General features: G+C 50.0%; 1 protein-coding gene across 8 annotated transcripts in view; it reads right to left on the bottom strand.

Moving 5' to 3' along the window:
• Positions 1–1,993: 1,993 nt before the first annotated feature.
• The window catches only part of LOC105705222 (abasic site processing protein HMCES-like), a 77,957-nt gene continuing 56,245 nt past the window's right edge, over positions 1,994–23,705 (bottom strand). For 4 of the 8 annotated variants that reach the window (XM_064362093.1, XM_064362092.1, XM_064362094.1 and 1 more), the window contains exons 4-7: positions 12,681–12,782; positions 9,238–9,315; positions 8,206–8,338; positions 1,994–4,213 (exon numbers count right to left, since the gene is read on the bottom strand). In XM_064362093.1, the coding sequence (XP_064218163.1) occupies positions 8,207–8,338; positions 9,238–9,315; positions 12,681–12,782 (312 nt within the window). In that variant the 3' untranslated portion in view covers positions 1,994–4,213; position 8,206. The remainder of the gene's footprint in view (positions 4,214–8,205; positions 8,339–9,237; positions 9,316–12,680; positions 12,783–23,705) is intronic. The other 4 variants (XR_010337235.1, XM_064362095.1, XM_064362096.1 and 1 more) reach the window with 4 other exon arrangements.

The raw sequence follows: 23,705 nt of genomic DNA, 5'->3' as shown, positions 1-23,705 counted from the left end.
CTCTCACTGAAGATGGCATAGGCAGAGAAGGCTTCTCCGAGATGACACTCTACTGAGCCCTGACCTTGGCCATCTTTCTAGCTTCTGCGAACCTGGAGCTTTAAAACTTGCACTATATGTGTACACAGGACTTCACGTTCTGAACAACTTCATGATACGCCAAGTCATGTTGCCTTTGCCCCTTGCCTCCCACGTCACCTTCTCCCCTTGAGGAATCTTCCTCCAAAGGGTGCTTTTTCTTTTTCTTTTTTGAGAGAGAGACAGGGTCTCCTGTCATCCAGGCTGGAATGCAATGGTGTGATCAGAGCTTACTGCAGCCTTGAATCCTGGGCTTAAGTGATCTTCCTGCCTCAGCCTCCCAAGTAGCTGGGACTACAGGTGTGTGCTACCATGCCTGGTTAATTTTTTCATTTTTGGCTGGGCGCGGTGGCTCACGCTTGTAATCCTAGCACTTTGGGAGGCCGAGGTGGGTGGATCACCTGAGGTCAGGAGTTCAAGACCAGCCTGGGCATCATGGAGAAACCCATCTTAAAAAAAAAAAAAAAGTTTTTTTTTCATTTTCTAGTTTTTGTTGAGGCGGGGTCTCACTATGTTGCCCAAGCTGGTCTTGAGCTCCTGGCCTCCCAAAGTGACGGGATCACAGGTGTGCACCACTATATCCAGCCCACTTTTCAAATACAAACCAACCAATCCAGTGTCCACACCCCAGACACTTCCCCTGTGGGCTGTCACACTGGGACCATTATCCTACTGCCCTCATCACCTCAGTGACAGGATGCAGACCCCTGTGGACTGGAATGATTGGAACTGCACTCTCCTGTCTGTTCATTGCCCCTTACTCTTTTACCCTATAGGCAGCACAGGAAAGGTACTTGCTCTGAGTACCCCTCCCTCTGCCTCCTGACCAATCCTGCTGCTTCCCATGCAGCCCTGCCTAACTGTACTGTGCCTTCCTTCTGGGAACTGTGACTATCTTCAGTTTTACTCATCTGATCTGGAGGCCTTATTATACCTCAGGCTTTTTATTAATACACAAGAAGTAGAGCAGCCTGGAACGACAAGACACTTTGGACACAAGATAAACAAATTAGAACATATGAACTGTGCACCATTTTCCAATATTCTGCACAAGTTTAATATTTTAATACATGAGTTTTTTCAGGTGATGGGAAGCACTGTGACTGTTGGTGGGATCTGCTGAAGGCAGGGACTTCACTGTGATGTTGGAGCCCACTGCCTCAGTTTTCCTGCAGCCAAGGAATCCAAAGATTCCTTGATGTGATCTGTGTGAATTCCATGGACATCATGAGCTCTTTCCTTCTGTGATCCTGGTAATCATTTATTTTTTATTTTTTAACCTTCCCAAAAAGATGCAGTGTGAATCTGGTGATGAAAAAGCAGCTCCCGGTATGGCCTTGGTGTCTCCTGCTAGCCCATGTTGATTTACTGATGCCATATAATGTGATGCAGGTGGCCTTTCCCTGGGTTTGCAGGCAGCAACGTGTTGATGAGTCCTTTTCCTTCTGAAGGAAGGAAGAACTGTACTTTATATTTGCCACACAGTATTTCCTCAGCTCCACAAAGGTCTGACAAATGGTAAGTTTCTGTGGTGGTATAAAAAATGACTCCAGATTCCACCTCCACTCATCCACCATAGGGCAGTATAATGGGGAATTGCACAAAAAGTGTCTGGCTTGTAGCCTATCGTAAATCTGGTGCCAAAGACAAGTCAGCTATTTTATATTGTAGTTGGCATCTTGTAAATATCAGTACATTCCAGGGCACCAGGTTCCTGTGGAAATGTTTATTTTGGTGGCGATACTGTAGGGCAGATACTATTTGCCGAAACTCGCCTCAGGCCTCTTCCTCCTGCTTTTGGTGGGGCTGTAGGATGTAGTGAAGTAGCTGCCCCAGCTGGCATGCTACATAACTCAGAGTGCCCACGATGGCAGTCACAGGGAGAAGCTGGTGGAGGTTGGGTGATTCAGGGCCCTCATTATATTGACTTCACAGCTATCAACTCCAGAGGCTGAAGGAGCTCTGCTGACCTCTCTAGATGACCTTCACAGCCACCTGGATCCCAATGAGAATGTTCTGGGGTACCAGTACCTTGGCTGCACCTGGGTGCTCAATAATGTCACCTGGACTCTCTCCCAACCTCTAACTCTGTGTCCTTCTCTCAGTGTGGTGTCATGCTCAGGGGGGCTTTCCGTTCAAGCTGAGAAGAAGGCACCCACATCTGCAGCCACTCAACAGAAATAGACCTTCTCTCTCCTGCTACCAACCCTTGCCCTGACTCTCACCACCTGATTGGTCACATGCCCAAATGTTAGCCAATTACTGTAGCTGGGGAGGTTGAGCTCTTCTGATGGGCCAGGTTGAGGTCATGTGGCCAGTCTCCAGGGGCACTTGCAGCTGCTCCCGTTTGGGTGAAAGATGGTTGTACTCACTGGCTTCTGTGTAACAGAATCCACGGTGGCAGTTTTCCCTCTCCCATCATCTCCTCCCCAGGCCCCATTTCACCCATCCCAGAAAGGAGCAAGGAGCAAACTTCTATCTGAAGATAGGATTTGGGATTCCCCTCAGCTTCAAGACTTGCTCCTTGTTCCTGGTGTCATCAGTTAGTCAGTAAACAAATGGGCACTGAGTGCTTTCAATATGCAAGGCTGTCACTAGGTGAGATCCAGGGATGAGCAGGGCTGATGGATTCCTGTCCTCCACAAGCTGACACTCTAGTGGGAGTGCACAAATTGAAGACCAATTCAGATCAGATGAGTCCAGACGAAGAAAGAGACAGGATGGGATGGAGGGTGTCATGGAGGTATGAAAGGTGGACAGAGAAGGGCCCTGTGAAGAGGTGACATTTACACAGCACAGCTCCTGAGGAGGGAGCCAGCCTGGAGTTCCCAGAGGAGTCAGCAATAGCTGGATGGTAAACAGTTTGGGCTTTGTGAGTCATGTGGTCTTTGCCACAACCAGTCAGCTCTGTCATTGTTCAAAAACAGCCCTTGACCACATGGAAATAAGTGGGCCTGGATATGCTCCAATAACAATGGACACTGGAATTACATAGAACTTTCACTTGTGATGAAATAGTGTTCTGTTGATGTTTTCAGCCATCTGAAAGTGTAAAAACTCTTCTTAGCTCAAGGGCCCTGCAAAAATGGGCAGCAAACCAGTATAGCTGATATGATTTGGCTTCAATGATTTGTCCCCACCCAAATCTCACCTTGAATTGTAATAATCCTTATGTGTCAAGGGCGGGGCCAGGTGGAGATAGTAGAATCATGGGGGCAGTTTCCCCTATGCTGTTCTTGTGGTAGATAAGTCTCACAGGATCTGATGGTTCTCTAAATGGGAGTTCCCCTGCATAAGCTCTCTTGCCTGCCATCATGTAAGACATGTCTTTTTCTTTTGCCTTCTGCCATGATTGTGAGGCCTCCCCAGCCATGTGGAACTGTGAGTACATTAAATCTCTTTCCTTTATAAAGTACTGTCCTGGGTATGTCTTTATTAGCAGCATGAGAAAGGACTAATACAGTAAATGTGCTGGTAGAGTGAGGTGTTGCTGTAAAGATACCCAAAAATGTGGAAGCAACTTTGGAACTGGGTAACAGGCAGAAGTTGGAACAGTTTGGAGGGCTCAGAAGAAGACAGGAAAATGTGGGAAAGTTTGGAACTTCCTAGAGACTCATTGAATGGCTTTGACCAAAATGTGGATAGTGATATGGACAGTGATGTCCAGGTTTAGGTGGTCTCAGATGGAGATGAGGAACTTGTTGGAAACTGGAATAATGGTGACTCTTGTTATGTTTTAGCACAAGGACTGACAGCATTTTGCCCCTGCCCTAGAGATCTGTGGAACTCTGAACTTGAGATGATTTAGAGCATCTGGCAGAAGAAATTTCTAAGCAGCAAAATGTTCAAGAGGTGACTTGGGTACTGGTAAAAGCATTCAGCTTATGTATTGGAATATGGTTTGGAATTGGAACTTATGTTTATAAGGGAAGCAGACCATAAAAGTTTGGAAAAGTTGCAGCCTGATGATGCGGTAGAAAAGAAAAACCCATTTTCTGAAGAGAAATTAAAGCCGGCTGCAGAAATTGGGTAAGTAATGAGAAGCCAAATGTTAATCACCAAGACAATGAGGAAAATGTCTTCAGGATATGTCAGAGGTCTTCATGGCAGCTCCTCCCATCACAGGCCTGGAGGCCTAGAAGGAAAAATGGTTTTGTGGGCCAGACCCAGCACTTTGCTGTGTGCAGCCTAGGGACCTGGTGTCCTGTGTCTCAGCTGCTCCAGCCATGACTAAAAGGGGCCAACATAGAGCTTGAGTTGTGGCTTCAGAGGGTACAAGCCCCAAGTCTCAGCAGCTTTCAGGTGGTGTTGGTTCTGCGGGTGCACAAAAGACAAGAATTGAAGTTTGGGAACCTCTGCCTAGATTTCAGAGGATGTATGAAAATGCCTTGATGTCCAGGCAGAGGTGTGCTACAGGGGTGGAACCCTCATGGATAACCTCTGCTAGGGCAGTGTGGAAGGGAAATGTGGGGTGGTAGCCCCAATACAAAGTCTCCACTCGGGTACTGCCTAGTGAAGCTGTGAGAAGACGGCCATCATCCTCCAGACTCCAGAATCGTAGATCCACTGACAGCTTGCACCATGTGCCTGGAAAAGCTGCAGACAATGCCAACCCATGAAAGCAGCCAGGAGGGGGTTGTGCCCTACAAAGCCACAGGGGTAGAGCTGCCCAAGACCATGGGAACTCACCGCTTGCATCAGCATGACCTGGATGTGAGACGTAGAGTCAAAGGAGATCATTTTGGAGGTTAAAGATTTGACTGCCCTGCTGGAGTTCAGACTTGGATGGGGCCTGTAGCCCCTTCGTTTAGGCCAATTTCTCCCATTTGGAGAATGGACTAATCTAGTAGCCTATAGGCTGCAGTTGGCAGATCATTGTACTCAGATAATTAGAAAGCAGGCTGGTGAGGGAGCTGAGCAGTGGAGAGGAAAGCAGTCAGGTGGGTCAGACAGAGCAGTGGGGCCAGGATGGTCTAACATCCTCGGGAATTCACCTGTCTGGAGTTGCAGAGCTGGAAGTTACTTGGCAGTGGGCATTGCCCAAGGCAGCTTCCAAAGGAAAAGGGCTGTGTCCAAGCACACATATGGGGCTGCTGCTTCCACAGCTTCCCTGCCTCCCTTGTGCAGTCTGAAAGGAAACTCTTTCCCTCTTGACTTCTGCTGTTTCATCAGCAAAATGAGGCCCTGGGGTAAATGCACTTCCACAGCTCGGCTGGGCTCTGGCATACCGTGGTCACCCTTGGCTACGAGTCAAGTTCCAAGACCCCAGTGGATACCTAAAACTGCAGTTAGTACCAAGCACTATATATACTGTTTTTTTCCAAATATGCAAACTATGATAGAGTTTATCAATTAGGCACAGTAGGCGATAGCAACAATAACCAATAATAAAGTAAAACAGGCCGGGCATGGTGGCTCATGCCTGTAATCCCAGGACTTTCAGAGGCTCAGGCAGGAGGATTGCTGGAGCACAGGAGTTCCAGACCAGCCTGGGCAACACAGTGAGACCTCATCTCTATATTAAAAAAAGAACAATTATAACAATATCGTGCAATAAAATTTAGTGAATGTGGTCTCTTTTCTCTCATGGTGACACCAGCAAGATGCCCCTAGGTGGGCTGCCCTCCTTGCCAGCCCTCAGCTTTTCTTGGTCCAGGGGGACAAATAGGGCAGTGGGACCAACAGTTGAGGGACTACTCTGTGCTGGCCACTAGAAGAGCCCTTGAGCTTGGGCCTAGCACTCACTGTGCCTGAGATGCATCTCCTTTATCCCTGATGGCAGTGTCCCTGGGCCAGCCGTGGTGGGGCCTGGCAGCTGCTCCTGCCCACAGAACTGCCTCAGCTCTGCCGCTCTGCTTTCCTGGCATGGAGCAATTAGGCTCTGGCACGTGGCACCACCCTCAGTTATTTACTAGGGACACTTCCATCCACCTGTCACTTGCTCCATGTAGGGCAAAGCCCCAGTGTCCCTATGTCACAGCAGGGAGGCTCAGCATGGAGCAGCTTCACAACCCACAGGCAGAGGTGTAGGAAGAGCAGGGAGGACTCTGCCTTGGGGTGTCCACCCCTGAATGGGGTGGACGTGATGGGTCACAATCCTCTGAGGGATGCCAACTGTGACCTAGAGAGGGAGCCAAGGAAGCTTCATTGAGCGCCACCTGTGTGCCAAACCATGCTGAGCATTTTAATGACCCCACCCTGCAGTCTGTGATACAGTGTCATGTCACCCATTTCACAGGTGGCAACACTGAGGCTCAAAGCCTAAATGCCTTGCCAGAATGTGGCAGAAAGGGGGTTCAAACCCAGGCTGGTTAGACTTTGCAGCCCAGTGTTCTCTCACTGAACAAGATGCTTCTCCCAGCAGCCGACGAGAAACTGAAAATTGAGCCTGAATCCATTCATTGGTCTGGGTAGGTGGTGGGTTTTGGCTCCTGAAACAGCCATGATGTCTTCTCTATAGTGAAGCCCCCCTAGAATCCATTCTGCCCAGATTTCCCCAACTGTTCCTCCTGGGCCAATCCTGTACCTGTAGGTAGCAGTGACAGGCTGGAGACATACCCAGAGCTGTGCCCCAGGCAGGAGAAATGCTGAACTCAGTCCTGACCCCATGGCTCTGAACAGGTCCCCTCCCTCTCTGAGGCTGTTTTCCAAATGCAGGCAGGGCACAGTCCCCAGGCCTCTTGAAGTCAGCCCCACTCACGCTGTGACCCTGACCCTCGCCACCTCAGGGGCACCAGCAGGCGGCAACCCCTGCCCCACACGCCTCACCTGAGGACTGGACACAGGAATATTGGAAAGTGTACAAGGGCACCTCAGCCTCCGTCAGCTGCTCTGTGCATGTTTGTTAAACACAGATGACTACATTAACAGCCACTCAGACACAGTGAGCTCCAGCCTCTCCCTGCGTCAAGGCACACCCCAGACCCTAAGCTCAGAATTCTTCGCTATTCTTGGCACACATCAAGTGAGTTTCCACCTTCAGGCCTTTGCCAGTCCCTCTGCAGGGCCTGCCAGGCAGCCCCTCCCATCTCAAAACATCACTCCTCTGTGAAGCCTTTGCTCGGCCCCAGCTCCCACAGCACCCTACACATGAGGATGCTCACCCCACTGTGATGGGGCAGTCACCCTGCAGACTGAGAGCTCCTCAGGGCCAGGTCTCAGACAAGGTCCCCTCAGCAGGGGTGCACGTGCCCCACCCTGCCTGCATCTCACAAGGTGCATGGGTGCATTTGGAAAACACTGGGCCCAGCAACATGAGCCAGGGGTCTCCACAGCAGGACATCCCACAGCCTTCAGTGTGTGTAGGTCCCCAGAGAAATGCTGAGTGTGTCCCCGCAGACTGCTCTGTTTTGAGATATCTGCTAAGAAGTCTCACTGCTTGTGTTCCATGGGAGCAATCTGGGGAAGCCTGTTCCCACTGGGTAGGGTGGGGAGGTATTTGTTCTACACTAGATGAGCTCTGGGCAGCCTTTAGGAAACCCCATCCCTGGGCTGGAGCCTCTCCCCTGGCTTCCATCCCCACTGTCCCTGGATTGGGCAGGAAGCGACTTTTTAAGCCACCCTCCACTTGGGTCCTGTGTGCCCAAGGCCCACCTGAGTTTGAGCCTGGAGTGGCAGGGACGGGTGCTGAGTTCCATTTCCCCACTTGCTTGCTTGGCAACCTTGGGCAAGACCCTTCCTGTTTCTGGCCTCAGTTAACACAAAAAGGGACTTAGTAGGTTCTCCCTGGCACCTTCCAGCTTTGACATCTCAGGAGGAGCCAGGGACCCTAGCTGGGCTAAGGGAAGGGGAGTTTGGCCTCTGGGATAAACAAGGAGAAACTGAGGGCTGCAAGGCATCATCTCAGAAAACGGTCAGAAGCTGCAGACTCTGATCTCCCAGGGCTTCTGTGACTTCCCCACACAGCCGCTTCTGTTAGGAGAGCTACCTACTCACCCTGTCTGCGTGGTTAGCGCTTGGGACGAGGGAGTCCTGATGAGCCTCGGGAGAGGGCAGAAAGTGGGAGGGCCTCTGTGAGTGTGAGGGTGGGGACTTCCTCTGAGACAATGTGGCAGGAATCCTCCCTGCCCTTTGGGGTGCTGGCCTGGGATGGGGTGGGAGGTGGGCTCTGGGCAGGTGGTTACCGACCTCATGGTGCCGCCCTCAGAGGTCCAGGATGTCGCTCTTGGTGACAGACCAGTGGAAGGTCAAGGCCTGGCACGGCATTGCCAAAGGAGAAAGGATTCTGGTGGTTGGTGATGCTGGTGACATAGACAGCCATCTAGGAGAAGTCAGGCTTGGTGAGTAGTGGGTCCCAGCACTGGGAAGGTCCCCAGAAGCTCTGCTGCCTCCTTCAAGCAGTGGGAGATGTACCCAGTTCTTCCCCAACCAGAGAAGGGCATGGCACAGGTTCGGAAGTTTGGATGAAATACCAAATGAGCAAACCAGAGGCGGGACTGTTTTCCCCATGCGGCCCTCCCCTGCAGTGGGCTGTACCTCCGCATGGCCAAGACTCATTTCTAGAAAGAGTCCCTGGAGCTCTAGAAGGCTGGGGGTTCCCCAGCAGCACAGCTCATGCTGCCCCACACTGCTGGTTCCTCCAGGACCCTCTCTCCTAATTGAGCCGGGGTCCCTGCTCACAAGGCACACGTGGATGGGGTCCCCGGCTCCTTCAGTCTCTATTTGCTGAGAGTCTGCTGAAGGCACAGGTGGAGGTGAGACAGCAAAAGGCCACAGCAGGTGCTGCACCAGGCTGCCCAGTCCACTCCCACTGCCGCCACTTCCTAGCTGTATGGCCCTGGGCACAGATCTTAAGCTTTCTGTGTGTTCAATTGCTCGTCTACGACATGAAGATGGTTCTGACACCAGCCTCCCAGGGTGGTGCTATGAACACCAAATGGATTAATGTCCAAGACAGCACAGAGTGAACTAAGTGCCACGGTCACTGTGCTCCTGTTAGGCACCCGGTGCTATTTGAGATCTGGGAAGGTGACAGGCCAGCAGGAAGAAGGCCTTCATCAGGGCGTCTCCCTGGGCAGGGGTGGGCGGGAAGCTGGCACTCCTCCCATAAATACCTCAGCCGGGCAGATGGAGGAGGTGGGGAAATGCTCTAGCTCAAGGACAGGGTTTCAGCAGTGGCTTTTTGGGAACCAAGATTCAGAGCCCAGGAGGTCTCCTTACCTGGGCTGTACTCATCAGCGTGATGGGGGTACAGATCCTTATGGCCTGTAGCAGCAGCACCTCCACCTGCATGAGGTCCTGGGGAAAGAGCGTGGCACTCAGTTGGGGGGCGCCGGGATGCTGTGCTGGTAGGGGATGTTTCAGGAACGGACCCCTCGAGGGAAGGAGGGTGTGGCTCAGAGTCCATGGTGAGAAGTCCCCTCGGGATGCCAAGCACCATGCTCCTCTGCCAAGGGAGGCCTGGCTTTGTGGGCAGCTTGCCCCTCATGGGCCGGCCACTGCCTCTCCCACGGCTCCAAGGGTCCCAGCCCAGTCCCCTGAGGCTGCCACCCTGTCTGATCAAGCTGCTCCAGGTCAGCACTGCAGACTTGGGGCCAGGGACTGGTGCCTGCTCTTCCATAGGCCCAGCTACCCTCAAGGGACAGGTCTTCAGACCTCCCAACCTCAAATCCAGACTGCCTGTCGCTGACTGAGTAGGGTACAGGGACAAATGCCAGAGCCCAGTAGAGTCTGATTAGAGCACACCTTATAACCTCTTTCATTCTCAACTCCATACTCCTATTAATCTCGCCAAAGAGTTACTAACTCTCCTGACTTCTTCCTAGTGCTGCTGACTCACGTTGAACTGAGGCTACCCTTAGGCCCTTTGGCATGTGCTCCTGCTGAGCCCACCTTCTGTGCCTTGTGACTTGGGCTAATGCCTGACACATAGTAGGTGCTTGATAATCACTCATACCCTCCTTTCACTCATCCTTCTGCTCAGTCTCCTCCTGATAGTCCTGGCCCACCCCACGGCCTTAGGATGCTGATTGTGTGATGAAGATGCCTTTCAGATGCGGATGGTGGTACAGCCCCTCCGCCTGCCAAGACTATCAGGGCCTTTTCCCAGCACCTTCCCCAAGCCACCAGATGAGGGACCAAGTGAGGGAGGGTGCCTAGCAAGGTCAGACCCCACAAAGACGAGGAATACGCAGGGCCCTGTGCCCCTCTGGCTGAATTTCTAGCCAGCTGCCCTTTCAGTTGACCAGACATTATATGATTCCATTTGCATAAGATGTTCAAAACAGCCAAATCTACACAGACACAAAGTAGATCAGTGGTTCTTCAAACCTGGGTCAAGGGGTGTGTGTGTGTATATGTGTGTGTGTGTGTGTGAGCAAACACACATGAATACACACACACACACAATAATAAAGAGGTGGCTGGGCACAGTGGCTCCCACCTGTAATCCCAGCACTTTGGAAGGCCAAAGTGGGTGGATCATCTCAGGTCAAGTGTTTAAGATCAGCCTGACCTATACGGAAAAACCCCATCTCTACTAAAAATACAAAAATTAGCCAGGCGTGGTGGCATGTGCCTGTAGTCCTAGCTATTTGGGAGGCTGAGACAGGAGAATTGCTTGAACTTGGGAGGAGGAGGTTGCAGTGAGCTGAGATCATGCCATTGCACTCTAGTCTGGGCAAAAAGAATGAAATTCCATCTCAAGATAAATAAATAAATAAAAACAAGAGGGAGGTGACAGCTGGAGTGAATGGGTTTCTTTGTGAGGTAATGGAAACACTATACAAGTGACTTGGTGATGGTAGCCAACTGTGAATGCGCTAAAACGCCCTCAACTATATGCATCAGGTGTGTGAATTGTAGGGTGTGTGAATAACCTCGATACAGCTGTGATTAAAACAACAGAAATCAGCTAGCGGCGCAGAGTGACTGCCCTTGGAAATGGCCCGTGTGCTTCAGTTTGCCACAGTCCCCACCACCCCGTTACTCCCTGACACTGCACCTTGGAGCCAGGTCCATTTAGCACAGCACTTCCAGCTGTGTTCCTCACACCCTGCTGCTTCCCCTTAGACTTTACACCTGTGCGGGCCCAGACGAAGTTAATTTGGTGACAGTCTATGTGAAGACAGTCAGTAGGTGCAAAAAGCCAGAGAAAGGTCCCTGGCTGTGTTTCTGAAAGGAGATTCTGGGACATGGTCACTGCAAAGGTGAACTCCGACTCTGGTCTTTCCTGAAGCCAGGAAGCTGTTTCCCGCTGCTGCGAGCCTGTGAGGGCTACCTCCATGAACCAGGCAAAGCTGAGAGCAAACCTGGGCATCAGGATGGCAGGAGACTCACCGTCAGCGCTCCTCTAGCCTGTCCACAGGGCTGCACCGTCTGAGTCCCCACCCCACGCCAAGTGCTGAATCGACCCAGGACTCGCTGGGTCCGGGAAAAGTCTCTGAAGTTGGCCTGACTGCAACACTCCTCAATCACGTGGATCCTCCCCTTTTAATGGAGGAAAGCAGGTCTTGGGCTCAGAGCCGCTAAAAGGCCACAGCACAGCTGTGATTTAATGACATGCTGGGGTGGGTGTCATCACTGGGTTATTCTCATTATTGTATCAGTCCCAGGTGCTTTGGGTTGCCATGGGGTAATGACTTAGGTAGGGTTTCCTACATTTTCAGTCTTAAGAGTTCCCTTCTAAAGTAAGTTCCGTATTTGTGATTGCATTATAACCCATCGTGCAGATATGCAGACATGTCTGATAGTGTTTGTTTGTTTTTACTCCTGTCATTCTATGCTTCTCTATATTTTTGAAAGAACAAAAATGTTTCGACTATCCAAACACTATTTAGAGAGAATGTCTAAAGTACAAATGACGGCATAAAAATAATCAGCCGGCCTCCATAACAACATGGACAAATAGAAAAAGTAAGAATAAGACAATGGAAAACGGCAGAACACTAAATTCTTCCATGTCATGAGCACAGTTAGGTCAACACTTGCAAGAAAAGGGAGAGGGTCAAGAAATCAACCTGGGGAAACAGAGAAAGATGCAACTTCTTTTCAAAGCCATTCCTTTTAAGGTTGTTAAGAGTGCTGCTTATGTAACAACATTATAATCTTAATGGAAAGATTGAAAGCAAGCCATTAGGTGACAGTGTGGGTAGTTTGTGGACATAGAATGAAAATCACAAATAACGTAGCCTGGGTGTGGAGGGTCAGGCCTGTAATGCTGGCATTTTGGGAAGCCAAGGCCAACAGACCTCTTGAGCCCAGGAATTTGAGACCAGCCTGGGCAACATGGAGACACCTCGTCTCTACAAAAAATACAAAAATTAGCCAGGTGTGGTGGTGTGCACATGTAGTCACAGCTACTTTAGAAGCTGAGTTGGGAAGATCGCTTAAGCCCAGGTGGTGGAGGCAGCAGTAAGCTATGATCCTGCCACTGCACTCCAGCCCAGGCAACAGAGGGAGGCCCTGTCTCAAAAAACAAACAAACAAAAATCACAAAGGTAGCATGAAAATGATAAAAGTTGCAGAATAAATCAGATTCTAACCGCTTTGCTAGTTATAGCTGATGAGATTAAGTAACACCTTTTAAAACAAAAATCTATGAAACTCACGATGGTCCAGATGAAGAATGAAAATTACGCTGGGGACCAATGAACCAAACTTACCAAGGTGATGGCCCTGGCCTCCTGGTAGGCCATCTTGCCATCGTCCGCAGCACTGGTGTAGAGGAAGAAGTCTCCTGAGTCTTTCCTGAGGCAGAGCTCCACCTTCAGGAGGCAGATTCAGGGAGAGCTGGGCTCTGTGTTGGAGGGCGAGGGGGTCCCCCGGTGGGTGTTACTCAGGCAGCTGGCAGGGCAAGGGCTGTATCTGGAAGCCAAGACAGTCGTAGATGGTCACCTCTTCCAGGCTCACCCTCACGTCCTCTACCAGGATGAGCTCTGTGGAGGCCGATAAGCCCCTGGTGCTCCTGAGCCCAGTGGAATGGCAAAGGCCTCTTTGAGGCCTCCTATCAGCCCCCCAAGGTGGAGTGAGTTGCTGGCTCCTCCATTCCAGACCCAGGAGGGGGTTGGCAGCAGTCCCACTTAGATGCCTCCCCACCATACCAGGCCCCAGTGGTGGGCAACTCTCACACACACCCTGCCCTTCAGGACCTCATAGCAAAGGGCCAGCTTCAGAGCATGTGGCAGACACCACTCCGGGCAGGGACAGGAAGGCCGCTGCTGGCAAGGCTAGGCAGTGGGGGTGGGTCCCCTGGAAGAGTGGCCAAGCCTGGCTCACAAGAGAACAAGGACAGCCTTCATCCCCTAGGGCGGCACATGACCCACAGAGCTCTGCTTCCTGCCTCGTGTCACACAAGGGAGCCACCCAGATCCGAGGCCCCTGGGGAGTCGCGTGTTTGAGCACCTCCTTGGGGCCACAGTTGTGCCAGGCACTCAGGGTGCAGCAGCTGCCCACAGGGAGAGGCGACTCCAATGCACGGATGGAAGAGCAGGAGCAGGCCAAGAGCGGTGGCTCCCACCTGGAATCCCAGCACTTTGGGAAGCCAAGGTGGGAGGATCACTTGAGCCCAGGGGTTCAAGACCAGCCTGGCCAACATGGCAAAACCCCATCTCCACTAAAAATACAAAAAATGAGCTAGGGGCGGTGGTGCATGCCTGCAATCCCACATACTCAGGAAGCTGAGGCAGGAGAATCACTTGAACCAAGGCGGTGGAGTTTGCAGTGAGCTGAGATCACACCATTGTACTCTAGCCTGGGTGACAGAGTGAGACTCTGTCTTGGAAAAAAAAAAAAAAAAAAAAAAGGAGAAAAAAGTGCAGAATCCTGGGGGGAACATGTCAGCGTGTTCAGGCAGAAGGCCATGACCCCCCCCCCATTCCCCACCAAGGGATCCTGGTGCCAGTGAGGGCTGAGCCAACAGGGACAGGCACAGGTGTGCCCCTTCAGGGGCCATCTCCCTCCAGACCAGCCTCCCCAGTGCTGCCCTCGTGGGCCTCAGTCTCTTCCAAAGCTTGCTCCCCAGGAGGCAATAGAAGCACCTCATCCTGGCATTTAGGAACCCTGGGAATCCAGCCCCACTTTCTCTTTCCAGCCTGTGCCTGCTGCCTCCACCTAAATGTAGAAAGACCTACATTTCCTGGTGGCCATGCCCTCTGTGGGGTGGCTATCATCCATGCAGGGCTAATCCTGGGGAGCCCTTCCCTTCCCCACCTCCAGTGCACCTACGGGGCCCCTACTATTAATAGCAGCACCTCTGCCTGGGGTCCCTGAGAGGCTGGGGTGGGAGAGAGGCAGTCCAGTAGGCAGAAATCCATGTCCCCAGATGGTGGCAGGTGTGTGTGAGGTGTGAGTATGTGCGTGTGTGCGTGTGTGTGTAGGAGGGGGTAGAGGTTTCTGCACCATGGCAGAAGGAAAGCAGAAGCAGTCCTGGGATCCAGGGCAGAAGAGGCTCCTCTGTGTCCAGGGCTCAGGGATGCTCCCCAGAGTGCCAGATATCTCAGCTGGGACGGAAGGGACAGGAGGGCACCCAGTGCAGGAGAGTAAGCGGGGGACTCCAGGCAGTGGGGACTGTGTGTAGGAAACATGACGGCCTGACCCACACGGGCACGGGCACACTGGGTGGTCTGTAAGGCAGGGCCGTGGGGAGAACAGGCTGCCCAGGCGAGCCCTGGTGGACAAGGAGGAGGGCTTCTTGAAGGTCTCAGGGCCAGCCGGTGGGTGGTGGAGGCCAGAGGTGGCTTTTCCTTGGATCCCTCTGGGAGCCTGAAAGGAGGGGCGTGGGTGGGGGAGGCTGGAGGCAGCGGGGCTGGCGAGGACGCAAAGCTGAGTTGAGCCCACTCCCAGGTCAGGAGCAGACTCAGGGTCTCAGGGCTGTGGCCCAGCAAGGGGCTCAGCACTATTCCACAGCCCCGGCCCTGGAATACAGGCTCAGCCTCTGTCCTGGGACTCGAGCGCTCCCAACCTGGCCCCAGTCACTCGTTCAGACTAGCGCATCCCTCCAGAGAGCCACCCTCGGTCATCCTGGGCCTTTGCAGAGGCTGCCCTCCTGCCCTTGTCTCTACTCACTTAGGCGACCCCTCCTCACACCGCAGGGCTCAGCACACTGGCCTCCAGAAAGCCCCGCTTCCTCCCTCACCAGTGCTGACCTGCGGCCCAGGCCACTCTTCTCTGGCCCCCGCTATACCTGGTGCTCCTCATGCTGAAGGAGCTTCATGGCTGGGGGGCCTTCCTGACGAGGCTATGGGCTTGTGGAGGGTAGGGTATGCCTGTTTCCTCTGTGTCCATTACATAATCTCAACCACATGAGGAAGGAAAAACCCTACAAGGAAAGGAAAATATTCTCTCCCTTCTCAATGGTTGAGACCAACCGTTTAGCGATGAAAGAAAAGGAATTGAGCCAGGCACGGTGGCTCATGTCTGTAATCTCAGCACTTTGGGAGGCCGAGGCGGGTGGATCACGAGGTCAAGAGATTGAGACCATCCTGGTGAACATGGTGAAACCCCGTCTCTACTAAAAATACAAAAAATTAGCTGGGCATGGTAGCGCGTGCCTGTAATCCCAGCTACTCAGGAGGCTGAGGCAGGAGAATTGCCTGAACCCAGGAGGTGGAGGTTGCGGTGAACCGAGATCGCGCCATTGCACTCCAGCCTGGGTAACAAGAGTGAAACTCAGTCTCAAAAAAAAAAAAAAAGAAAAGAAAAGGAATTGAATATTTTGCATATAGACATTAGGAGAGCTTCAAAATCCAAAAGCTATTTCAGATTTTGAAATTACAAATGATTGAAAACCACCATGGCATGTGTAAACCTATGTAACAAACCTGCACAATCTACACATGTACCCCAGAACTTAACAGTATAATAAAAAAAAAATTATAGAAAAAGAAACTACAAATGAAAATGCTGTTGAAGTGTACCAGTTTAAATAGCTAGGAAACTAAGTATCAATCTCTATAACCCATCTAGACAAAAGCACTTTTCTTTTTAAAAGAGGAAGATGTTTTGGGGACCAAAAGTGAGAAAACCTCTGTGAATGATCCCCAGCCATGACTGGCTCATGTTCAGAACTCTGAATGATCCCCAGTTGTGATTGGCCCCTGCTTTGCTCTGATGTCATGAAAAGTCTTTGTGATGGAATCACAGACAGGGTCTATATAAGGCCCTGGCTGGGTCATGGTTTTTGGTCTGATATATCCCTGGAAGCTTCTTTGGTGACCTGTGGACTAAGACCAGTTTAGCGATTGCGAGTTGTGTGGGGTGTGTGTGTGTGTGTGCGCGCGCGCGCGTGTTGTATCTGTGTTTCTGTGTGGGGGTGTTGGGTGTGGGGGGTGTTTGGGGTGGGGGTGGGTTTCTGTGTGAGGGGTGTTGGTGTGTTTTTCTAGTTAGCATTGTTAGCGTAGTTTGTATAGTCAGTAGTGTTGCTTAGTATTGTTGCTTAGTATTTTATTGTATCGTTAGCATAGTTAGAGTAGTCGTATAGTTAGTGTAGAGAGATCCCAGGCACCATGGGGCAGGGATTGGCCTGCGCCCCACCTGACCAGGGGTTGCCAAATTATGAAATGCTGGGCGTCATTGGCCGTGGTGCCTTCGGTCAGGTCAAGCTGGCCCAGCACTTGCTGACTGGGACGCAGGTGGCCGTGAAAATCATCCGGAAAACCGGCTCCTGCGTCATGATTAGCCAGAGAGAGATGAGAATTTTGAAGTGTGTGCACCACCCCAATATAATACAGTTATATGAAGTTATCGACACCACAGATGTGTGCCATTTCATAATGGAGTACGCGTCAGGAGGAAACATGCACAAGTGGCTGTCCCGCAAGCTCGTCACAGAGAAGGAGGCCAGGGCTATGTTCCAGCAGATGCTGTCGGCGATGCAGTACTGCCATAGAAAACGCATAGCACATAGAGACCTGAAGCCGGCAAACATCCTGTTGGACGGTGAAGGAAATGTAAAAATTGCAGACTTTGGCTCAGCAATAACTTACGATGAGGGGCAGAAGCTGACAACATGTTGTGGCACCTCCTTCTACATGGCCCCAGAAGTCATCCTGGGCCACGGCTACCAATGCCCCGCCATGGATGTTTGGAGCCTAGGCGTCACTTTGTACCAGATGGTGTCCAAGTCTCTGCCCTTCCTCTCAGTGAGTCCTATGGGCCTCCAAGAAAAAATTAAATCTGGAAAGTACACGTGCCCATCCTCCTTCTCAGAAGGCCTTAAAAGCCTAATGAAAAAGCTGCCGACACCAGACCCCAGGGAGCGGCCCACAGTCGAGGAAATAATGAGGGACCCGTGGGTAAATGACGGCCAGGACTTGCCTCTGACAACTTATGAAGAGCAAATCCCGAACCACCCGAACCCTGAAACGATCCAGCTCTTGGTGGCCATGGGATTTCAGGCTGAGAGCGTCTCCAAGGCAATTGAAGAAAACTTATTCAATTATCCCATGGCCACCTACCTTATTTTAGATAGGAAAAAAAAGCAATCCACTAACACACTACAGTCCCTTGCTCCTGGGGATCGCACCTGTTCTCCATCCACTCAAGTTTCCAGTTCACCTGTCGGCCTGCAGAGGAAGTCAGAGAGTTTTAATCCAGACCCCCAGCATGCCCCCGTGGCCTCCCCGACCATCGAGAGCTCCATCAGCAATTGTGGAGATTTACAAACCTTGGCGCAGCAAGCCCTCCAGCGTGACCCCGTGGCCTCCTCCACTGGGAGCCCCATCGACGGTGGTGGAGATTTACAAACCTTGGCGCAGCAAGCCCTCCAGCGTGACCTCGTGGCCGCAGCCTCCATCCAGTGCTCCAAGGGCAGTGAAGATTAAGAAACTTTGGCTCAACAAGCCCTCCAGCATGACCTCGTGGCCACAGCCTCCATCCAGTGCTCCAAGGGCAGTGAAGATTTAGAAACTTTGGCTCAACAAGCCCTCCAGCATGACCTCATGGCCGCCTCCTCCACCCAGAGCACCACCCAGAGAACCCTGGCTCAACAATCATCACAGGAAGCCAGCGTCCTCCAAGCTAGGCAGCCCGAGGCTGTGTTGGCCCAGCCAACAAGAAGCCGGGGCTGCCTCAGGGCTGCCAGAAGATGCATTTCAATACTAATGAGATGCTTCTGCCTGTGCCCATCCAAGAGAAAAAGCCGCTCAACATAGTTGGGCGGCTGATAAAATCAGGTAGGTGGGGCGGTGAAGCCGCACTTCTTGCATTTTACTATATTTATTCTGTCTTTATTAGTATTGTTTTAATTGGCAAATCATGCTTGCACATTCATGGGGTACAGTGTGAGGATTAGATAGATGTGTGCACCGTGGAATGAGGAAATCCCACCACTCAGCATCTCCACCACCTCAGAGAGAGCAATTCCACGTGATGCCCTGGAAGTGTTGATCTAAACAAGTTGACCCCATTGTAGTAGCCAGTAGATGGATGGTGACCCAGGGCCAGAGAATGGCAGAGGGAAGGAATGGGGGGGGTGTCAGTCAAAGGACCTCCTGTCGGTCTAGACAGGAGGAAGAGGTTTTGGCTCTAGTGCACAGTAGGGTGACCAGAGTCAATAAGAACGTATTGCATTTTGCAAAACATGTCCATGTCAAATGTCTCTGCATTTAGATTGGAGAGGACGAAGGCCCTGAGGTCCAGGAACATTGAAACCTGACAGTGGATGCCAATGGCTGCGAGGAGTCGTCGGGTGAGACGCCCATGTTGGAGCAACGTCGGAGCCTGCAGCACTTCTCCCCTGCCCTATTTTATCTTTTTTAATAAAGATAGTTTCTGATAAATGACCGTTTCTTGCTTCTTGCAAATCTTATAGTAGCATTGGAAAGGTGGCAGGTGGGTTACAGACACTCTGCTGCTTTGTGCCCTCCCTGCACAGGACCGGGGCTAAGAGAAGGGTAAGGTGTGAGGCAAAGGAAAAGGCATACTAGCAGCTGCCTTAGTTGAAAGAAAAGCTGGGATAATGAAAGGATGTGGAGGAGGACGCGGAAGAGGGCAAGAAAAAAATATAGCTAAACCAGAGTCTAAAACCCGGCCCAGACTGGGGAGAGATCAATGTGCAGTGTGGAAAAAGAAAGGACATTGGAAGTATGCATGTCCCAAAAGAACGGTCTATCAAGATCATGGGGTTTATCCCCATGCAATACCTAGTGCTGGGATATTATCCAAGCTGGCGGGGGCACTGAAAAAGCCATGGAGGCAACTAAAGCATTATTAACAGATACACTACTACTATTGGGGCTATAGGAGTATCCGGGAAAAACAAAGAAAAACAAACCCTTTTGCCAATCAAAATATGTCACTGGAAGGCAAGAGGTGCGGCACAAGTTCGTCTATCTTCCCAGCTGCCCTGTTCCTTTGCTGGGGAGGAATCTGCTCCAAAAACTACAAGTACAAATTTCTTTTAAGCCTAAAGATAACATGACTTTAGATTTTAAGTAACCAAAGGCTATGGTATTAGCCTTCACAGTACCACAAGCTGAGTGGCAATTATTTGCTAGGGATATGAAGGGACCTATAAAGCAAACTTGGGGCCAATGAAGGAAGTTATATTGTCAGAATTAATTGGTAAATTCCCAGAGGTACGGGCTGAAAACAATCCACCTGAGCTAGCCATGAATCATGCTCCAGTGGTAGTAGAACTAACAGTGAGAGTCACCCCAGTCCGGCTACACCAGTATCCCATAACACAGGAGGCTGTTTTAGGCGTAGCAAAGCATCCAGAGTGGCTAATAAACATGGCATTTTGGAGCCATGACAGTCACCCTGGAACATCCCACCTTTATCAAAGAAACGGCTGCCTAGTAATAAATTGTACCATACCTGTGATGATTATAGGCCAGGGCGGAACCTATGAGCTGCAAACCAAGCAACAGTAACTATTCACCCAGTAGTTCCAAACCCATACGCTCTGCTCTCCCTAATTCCCTCCAATGCAGTATTGTTCACTGTTTTAAACTAAAAGAATGCTTTCTTCCGCCTTCGCCCCATGCCAGTCAGTCAACGCATCTTTGCCCTTCAATGGGAAAATCTCCAGTATACTTGGACCAAGCTTCCCCAAAGGTTCAAAAACTCCCCTACAATTTTCAGTGAGGCCCTAGCATCAGATCTTAATGCTTACACCCCACCAGATAAAAACTGTGTCCTTTGGCAGTATGTAAATGACCTTCTCCTAGCAGCACCCACTATAGAAAATTGCCATGAAGTAACCCAAAACTTTCACCTTCTGTGGAAGGCAAGTTATAAAGTATATAAAAAGGAGAAAAAAAAAAGCACAGATTTCCTGCAAAGGAGTCACATACTTGGGGTTTGTCATAAGCCATAGACAGCGTATGTCAGGTAGTGCATGCAAGGAAGCTGCCTGCAGAATTCTAACCCCAAACTCCCAGCAACAAGTCACAGGGTTCTTAGGGGCAACAGGGTTCTGCCATATTTAAATCCCAGATTTCTCACTAATGGCAAAATAATTATATAAATCCACAAAAGCGGGGGGAAAAGAAAACCCTTTATCTGGGGGCCTGAGCAACAAAAAGCATTTAATACAATCATGAAGGCTCTAGTTGAGGTACCTGGTTTAGGACTGCCAGACATAACTAAACCCGTTCTCCTGTATGTTCACGAGCAGAAGGAAATGGCCATCAGAGTTTTTACCCAATGTTGGAATCATGGCATCACCCAGTAGCCTGCCTATCTAAGCAAGTGGACTCAGTGGCTCAGGACAGCCGTCCTGTTTCAAGGCTCTTGCTGCTACAACTGCTGATAAATTAACTCTGGGAAAGCAGTTAACTGTACGGGTACCATACTCTGTTTTAACACTAATGGAGCAAAGAAGGCACCATTGGTTGTCAAATCCTAGAATGACCCAATATCAGGGCTTTTATGTAAAAACTCCACATAACCTTAGAAACTATAAACACTCTCAACCCTGCCTCCCTCCTCCCACTGGAAACAGAAGCTCCCCTATATAACTGTATAGAGACAGAAAAGTATTCTCAAGTAGAAGGGACCTTACAGATCGGCCCCTCCAAAATCCAGATGTCGATTACTTTACAGCTGGTAGCAGCTTTGTAACAGAAGTCAGATGGGCAGGATATGCAGTTGTAACTCTAATTCAGTAGACGCCCAAAGCCTGACGACAGGAACCCCAGCCCAGGGAGCAGAGCTAATAGCTTTAACGCAGGCATTGCTGTTAGCAAAAGGTAAAAGAGTCAACACATATACTAATTCAAAGTATGCCTTTGCTATGCTACATGTACATGGGAGTATATACAAGAAAAAAGGACTCCTAACTGCCCAAGGAACAAGTGTAGGGTATCCAGAAAAAATCCTACAACTTTTAGATGCAGTATAGGAACCTAAGAAAATAGCTGTTATATATTGCCAAGGCCATCAAAAAGGTGGGACCCTAGAGGCAAGAGGAAACAGGAAAGCAAATGCAGAAGCTAGGCGTGCAGCAATAAACACTCCGCTCTCCAGCACGGTAGGTAGGAAGGCAGCTACTGCCATGCCTCTCCTCCCAGAACCCTTGCCTAAAGAGAAGCCGAATTACTCCCCAAATGAGAGGACCTGGTTTGCTCAGGAAAACGGAGCTTATACAAAAAAAAGGCTGGTGGAGGTTCTCAAACAGAAAATTAGTTTTTCCTGAAGTAATAGCCCTCAGGTTTGTAAAACAGTTCCATCAAGAAACTCACATGGGAAAATAGCACTAGAAACACTAGTGGGGTGCCACTTTTATGTGCCACTGCTCACTGTCATCTCCCAAGCCATCTGTAAACAATGCTTAACCTGTGCTCAGAACAACCAACAGCAAGCGCCATTTTGGCCCCTGGGAATTCAAAAAGTAGGAGTAACCCCATGTGAGAACTTGCTTGTAGATTTTACTGAAACGCCCCAAGCAGGAGGCTATCGGTTTATGCTGGTATTTGTCTGCACCTACTCCGGGTGGGTAGAAGTTTTCCCCACCCGCACTGAAAAAGCCATGAAGGCAACTCAAGCATTATTAACAGATAGTATTCCTAGGTTTGGGCTGCCTCTGACTCTCAGGTCTGACAATGAACTGGCATTTGTAGCTGAGATTGTTCAAACTCTCTCTCAACTGTTGGAAATCACATACTGCCTACCGTCCCCAGAGTTCAGGGAAGGTAAAGCAAATAAACCAGACACTGAAACAATTCCTAAAGAAATTCTGTCAGGAAACCCACCTACGGTGGGATCAAGTCTTGCCCATGGTCCTTCTCCGAGTCAGACACACCCCAACCAAACAGACCTAATATTCACCTTAAGAAGTTTTGTTTGGGAAACCACCCCCAAAAAAGTCAGGCTGTGTGACTTCAATCAAGGCATACTTAGATGCCTAACAGGTAGTAAAAACACTTCTTCAAAATAAAAAAAATAGTTGTAGCCCCAACTTGTTATAACACCCCTATTAGGAAAGTCCTAACGGTGTGCACATGACATAACTCCAAAACCTACAACCCTCAAAAAAAGCAGGCGGTGCTTACGCAAATCCCACTTTGGATTAGTGATGCTATAAGCTGATACAACTATAATAAATGTACAAATAGGAAACTGAAAAAAACACAGACTGGCCCCCAGAAAAAAATAATTATTATGGCCCAGCCACTTGGGCACAAAAATGGGGCATGGGGATATCACACTCCCATCTATATAATAAACCGCATCATTAGGCTGCAGGCAGTTCTAAAAATCATAACCAATGAAACATCCAAAGCTTTAAATTTGCTACCTTACAAATTTACAAGCCACACAGATGAGAAATGCCATTTACCAGAAAAAAACTAACATTACATTATCTTTTAGCCCAAAAAGAAGGAGTATGTCAAAAGCTTAACTTATCAAATTGCTGTCTAAAAATTAGCCATAATGGACAAGCAGTCATGGAAATTACTGCCAGGATGCAAAAACTAGCTCATGTTTCAGTACAAACCTGGAAAGGGTGGTCACCAGACTCCCTCCTTCAAAGGATGGTTTTTGTGGTTGGGGGGGTTTAAAACCCCAATAGGGGGAGTAGTAATTATATTAGGAGGGTGTTTGATACTATCTTGTCTCCTGCCTCTCTTAATTGGGAGTATTTGGTAAACTATAGAAGCAGTAATGGCCAAGCAAACCACCAATCAATTAATGGCATTAGCTAAGTATCAGCCTGTGCCCCAAGAGGACAGAGAACTGCCTCAGAATGACATGTATGGTAGTGGAGCTTTCTATGGGCTTACGTAAAGTGTAATCATCTACTGGAACTTAATCACTGGCAAATGTCTGGATGAAATAAGCTTAAACTAAGCAAGTAATATGGTAATAGCCCCGAAAAGCTGCATTAATATCATCTTTTCCAAGCAGGCAGCTTAGCAGAAGAAACAACGTAAGGTAAATAATAGCACTGTTCCTGGAACCACAACACTCTGCAGATCAGCCCCTGAGGCTGTGTTTACTCAAATTCCAACTTTTGAGCTGTTGCCCTGGCTGGCCCTGGGTAGATGACTGGTTAGCTAAAGACAGGTAAGATTCTTCAAAGGAAAGACAACCTAAGACAGGCACAGGCACAAAGGAGCCATCAGGCCTAAAAGTTCATTTTGTGCCTCTCATGGCAGGAGAGAAACTCTCAATCTGGTGCTAAAAATTCAACTCAGTGTTGTATGCTTACCATAAGCTAACACACCAGCCTGCTGTCCACCTAA

The sequence above is a fragment of the Aotus nancymaae genome, unplaced genomic scaffold, assembly GCF_030222135.1.
Source record: "Aotus nancymaae isolate 86718 unplaced genomic scaffold, 86718_ANA_hifiasm-v0.15.2.pri h1tg000046l, whole genome shotgun sequence".
Lineage (NCBI taxonomy): Eukaryota > Metazoa > Chordata > Mammalia > Primates > Aotidae > Aotus > Aotus nancymaae.
This window is presented reverse-complemented; position numbering and strand designations above follow the sequence as displayed.